Source organism: Charadrius vociferus, unplaced genomic scaffold (genome assembly GCF_000708025.1).
Source record: "Charadrius vociferus isolate BGI_N301 unplaced genomic scaffold, ASM70802v2 scaffold373, whole genome shotgun sequence".
Taxonomy (NCBI): Eukaryota; Metazoa; Chordata; class Aves; order Charadriiformes; family Charadriidae; genus Charadrius; species Charadrius vociferus.
In genome coordinates, this window is record NW_009647681.1 from 337,595 (window position 1) to 342,161 (window position 4,567).

The 4,567-nt window shown below is 52.3% G+C and overlaps 1 protein-coding gene across 1 annotated transcript in view; it reads left to right on the forward strand.

Moving 5' to 3' along the window:
• The window catches only part of PYCR1 (pyrroline-5-carboxylate reductase 1), a 2,378-nt gene extending 189 nt beyond the window's left edge, over positions 1-2,189 (forward strand). The window contains exons 2-5 of the mRNA XM_009881265.1: positions 567-791; positions 1,279-1,371; positions 1,768-1,931; positions 2,030-2,189. Of these exons, the coding sequence (XP_009879567.1) occupies positions 567-791; positions 1,279-1,371; positions 1,768-1,931; positions 2,030-2,189 (642 nt within the window). The remainder of the gene's footprint in view (positions 1-566; positions 792-1,278; positions 1,372-1,767; positions 1,932-2,029) is intronic.
• The last annotated feature ends 2,378 nt before the right edge of the window (positions 2,190-4,567 follow it).

Sequence of the window (4,567 nt, forward strand, 5' to 3'; positions counted from 1 at the left end):
GAGGCGGCGGCTGCAGGGCGGCAGCATGCGGGAGCCGTCCCAGAGCCCGTCCCGTCCTCCGGACCCCAGGAGCTGATGCGAGGGACAGGCATTACTTCTGCTCCCCGGCACGGAATTCATGCTGCAGCCAGCTGATGGCTGGTGTTGCCTGTCCTCATCAGGAAAAGCTGTAAGAGTCTTTGTGCCAGCTATGTGAGGGACTATCAGATTTATTTTCTCTCAACAGAGGTGGGTCATCTCCCCTGAATTTCTGCAGACTTTGTGCTAAGTGTTTGCACGAGCTGTTTTGGAGACTCGTGAGTTGATGTGGGAATGAGGCGTTCAGGGTATTGTTCTCAGCAACAGCTCGGCCCAGCTTCCTATTTGCTGGTACTACTAAAGACTTCACATTTAAGTTTTGGTTGCTTTGGCTCTGAGCAAGGAGTTTTGGAATACAGGTGTCTCTCCTTCTGCTTGTGGTGTTCTTGCCCCTGGGGAGCCCCTTCCTAGACAGCCTGTTTTGTATGCCATATGTGCACTAAAGCTCATTTGTTTCTCTCTCTCCCCCCCCAACAATTTTCTGCCCTAAGAAACTCTCTACCTTCTGCCCCACACCAAAAGTGATCAGGTGCATGACCAACACCCCTGTGATTGTCCGGGAAGGTGCTACAGTCTATGCCACTGGGACTCATGCGGATGTGGAGGATGGGAAGCTCTTGGAACAACTGATGGCCAGCGTAGGCTTCTGCACCGAGGTGGAAGAGGACCTGATAGATGCCGTAACGGGGCTCAGTGGCAGTGGCCCTGCGTATGTATGTGCTGCTTCCTCAACTTGTGATGGTTTTGGGGAGAACAGTAGGCTTTGCACACGGTGAAAGTCTTTGCAACTTCAGTTTGTCATTTCTTGTTTTTCTCATCACTCACATTCGTGATGGGACATGTAATCCATGTATCCAGTTTATAACCAGTTTGGGTCAACAACAAAAGTCCATTAGCAATCGGATGAGTCTGAAGTCCGTAGCCAGCATGCAGTGTCCACATGTCCATGTTGCAAAACATGGTCCTGTAGTTAGTGTGACCCAGATGCTGAATTTCTCCTGTTCCCCCCACTCCTGTGCTGGAACCGGTGGGAGGGAAGCATGGCAGGGCACCCAGGCAGTAAACGGGGAGGCTTTTTTGTCAAGGCTGTAAGCAATAGGAGTCACAGCGTGATCCTGGAGCCCTGGATTCTCTCCTCCCTGATAACACCAGTGTTGGAGTAGAGACTTTCAGTCACCTTCTTCCTCTGTCTGGTCTCAGGCGTTCACTGCCCTGGATGCTCTGGCGGATGGGGGAGTGAAAATGGGACTTCCCCGCAGGCTGGCTGTTCGACTTGGAGCACAGGCTTTGCTGGTCAGTATTAACACATTTGAGTCTGTGCCTGCTCTATACAGAGTATTCTGCACATCACAGTTTGAAATCATCTCAGTCCTCTTACTGAATCTACTTTAAAAAACATGTTTGGTTTGACTGCACACAGGTTCCCGTTGAGGGGACGTAGGAAGTGTCCGCAGCAATCTGCTGGCGCTGATGGTGGTGTGGGAGCTAGGTCCTGGGGAACTGTGACCCCTCTGCACGCTTTTTCAGCTCTGAAAAGTGTTTCAGCAGCCTGCTAATGGCTCTCGGGCAGCAGCCCAGTTTTGCCCACTGTGAGTGTTAGGTGCTGCTCTGTGCAGTGGAGAACAGGAGTATTTGACAGCTGGTTCCTCAGTCAGAGCTCTGGCAGCTGTGTTCTCTTCCTCACTACAGGGTGCTGCCAAAATGCTGTTAGAATCTGAGCAGCATCCCGGTCAGCTGAAGGACAACGTCTGCTCGCCTGGGGGAGCCACCATCCATGCCCTGCACTTCCTGGAGAGCGGTGGCTTTCGCTCACTCCTCATCAATGCTGTGGAGGCTTCCTGTATCCGTACAAGGTGGGCACCTAGGAAGTCCTAAAGAGCCTGCAAAACTTGCCCCCCATGCTCGCTGTCTCCTCCTTTTCCTATGTCTTTCTCTCCCACTATCATTGCAGGGAGCTGCAGCATCTGGCAGACCAAGAGAAGATCTCCCCAGCAGCCATAAAGAAGACTTTGTTGGATAAGGTGAAGCTGGAGTCTCCTTCTCTGTCCATGGCATCTGCCAGCAAAGTCAGTCTGTTCACCAATAAGACCACCAGCAGCAAGAAGAACTGACCAGGCTCCTGTCATCTGGACATTACCCTTCCATGCCCTTTCTTTTTTGTCTAAGGAAAAACATTCACTTTGGTGTCCCCCATACCTGGCTCTTGGCTTGCAGCAGCTGTGGGGCAGTGCAACGCTGTAGAAGAGGGTCTTTAACCCATAGTAGGGTTGGTGCAAACTGTCTCTGGCATTGCTGTTCTCTGTTGGGCTGGGGTGATACCGTCATCGGAGCTTCATCAAGGGCATTGTTTGTCCAGAAGCCTCAGATACTTCTAGGACTCGGGCAGTGTTTGTGGTGTCCCATGCAGAAATAGTTTCTAATAGGATTTTTTACAAAGGTTTCAGAATGCCTTTTGGTCTCAAAGGTTTGGACCAGGCCTGGATCCCTATTGCCCCATCTTGCATCTGCTGTCAGAGCTTGTGTCTTGTTGCTGTCTTTATAAGCTAGAGCAGATGCTGCCACACAAATGCAGTGCTGCTCACCACAGTAGAGGCTGGGGCCTAAAGCACTGCTCAGAAGGGACCAAGGCGCCTCTGCCCCATCTCCCATCTGCCTTGACTGTGAGAGACAGATGGTGTGAACCTCTGGACCACAGTCCGTTTCTGTCTCTGCTGACCACCCCTTCTCTCTGCCCTGTCTGGTTTGGGGAACCGTGAACTGCTCTCACTGCCCCTCCTTTGCTGCTGGTCTGGCTTGGGTGGCTGGGCAGGCGGAGGGGTGGTGAGTGCTCCCTTTCCCCTCTGTCTCTGGCACCTCTTTGTACTCTCCATGGGAAGAATCTGCTCCCACAGGTCCGTGGAAATGTTTCAGCATCACTGTGCTTCCTGATGCTCTCCTTGCTCTTCGGGCAGGGGCAGCCAGGAGGAGAGCTGAACTCAAGGACAGCCTTCTCCAGAGAAAGCCGCCTTCTGTACCCTCAAGCAGAGTTTTGTACCCAGGTGCTGGGCTACCGCATGGCAGCAGGACTCTTCCTCGGTACCTTTCCTTGCACCAGGCTGTACCTCCTTGGACTGCAGTCTCGATGCCCGTTGCCAGTGGCTGCTCTGCTTCAGCTTGTGCAATCCAGCTGTGTTGTGGTGGACTGGTTGTCCCTTCCAGGCAGCGTTTTTCCCAGCAGAGCCCCTGGGCTGGTGAAATCCAGCACAGCAGCCCTCGGTGTCACCTTATGTTGTCACAGTTATGACTCTGGTGGTTTCTAGACCGTTTCTTTTTTCCTCGTATTTCTTTGAAGGCGTTGCACTGTTAAAGGCTAGAAGGGGGAAAAAATTAGCAAGAAGTTTGAGGCTGCTTCACGCAGTTGCATTCCTGGTTCTTCAGAATACAAGACTAAAGGGAAACACTGACTCATCTGGTCTGGCTTGTGGCTCCAATCTCCTCCTGTCTCACCTAGCTTGTCCTGCATGAGACCCAGGAGGAAAGTCAATCTCTGCTTGACACAAAAGAGTTTCAGGGAGGACTTGAGAATGCCTGATGCCTGTCCAACAACAAGAACTTGCTTGGTGAAACACATCCAGATAACTCTGCCTTTGCAGAGGAGGAAGACCCTTGCTGTTCTTGTCTAGAGAATTTCCCAAGTCTGACTCAAATTTATGAGCAAGAAACAGCAGCAAAGTGTGGGGTCTAGAAGCAGTGGTGCCTTCTGCCCCTGAAACTTCAGTATTTGTGGGGGCAGGAATCTGGCAAAGGTGGTGGTAGCCACAAGCAGAGGGTGGCCCCGCTCGACCCCTCCTGCCGATTGGCGCAGCCCAGGCGTGAGCTGGGACTGTGCTGTGTCGGCGGCAACGCAGCTCCTCTTCCCTCCTCCCTGGGGAGAGGGAGGAATGTGGGTTGTAGACTCGAAGGGCAGAAGGGATCAATGCTCTGATCAGACAGAAGGTAGTGTACAGCTCGTCACATCTAGAAGGACGGTTAACCTTTCCTTCAGGCACAGTCTTGGGAGCCAGCCCCAGAACAGCAGCAGTCTACTGCTTTCTCTGATTTCTTTATAGCCTGTCTCTGCATGGCTTTCTTGCCTCTCTCCTTTTCTCCCAGAGCCCAAATCCTGTCCCAAGCCAGAAAACTGCACAAAGCATGCGAGCTGCTCCTGGCACTTCTATGGAGCTGCAGTGGGAGCAACGGGCTGGAGGGGATGGAATGGATTTTGGGACTGATGCAGAGCCTGCCAAAGGTGCTAGTAATATTAAAGCATTTTTAGTTGTTAGGCTTCCGGCTGCTAGCAAGGATATGACCCTATAGGCATGACTGACTCCATGTAATAAACTGCTTCTCTGATGGAGCTGTGGCTAATCCCAGCTGTTTGGAGCAGGTATATTTCTTGGCTCTGGCAGTGGCCGTTGCATCCTTGCTGCCCGCAGTGCGTGTGCTCCAGGTGTGCTGCAAACCTGCCTTT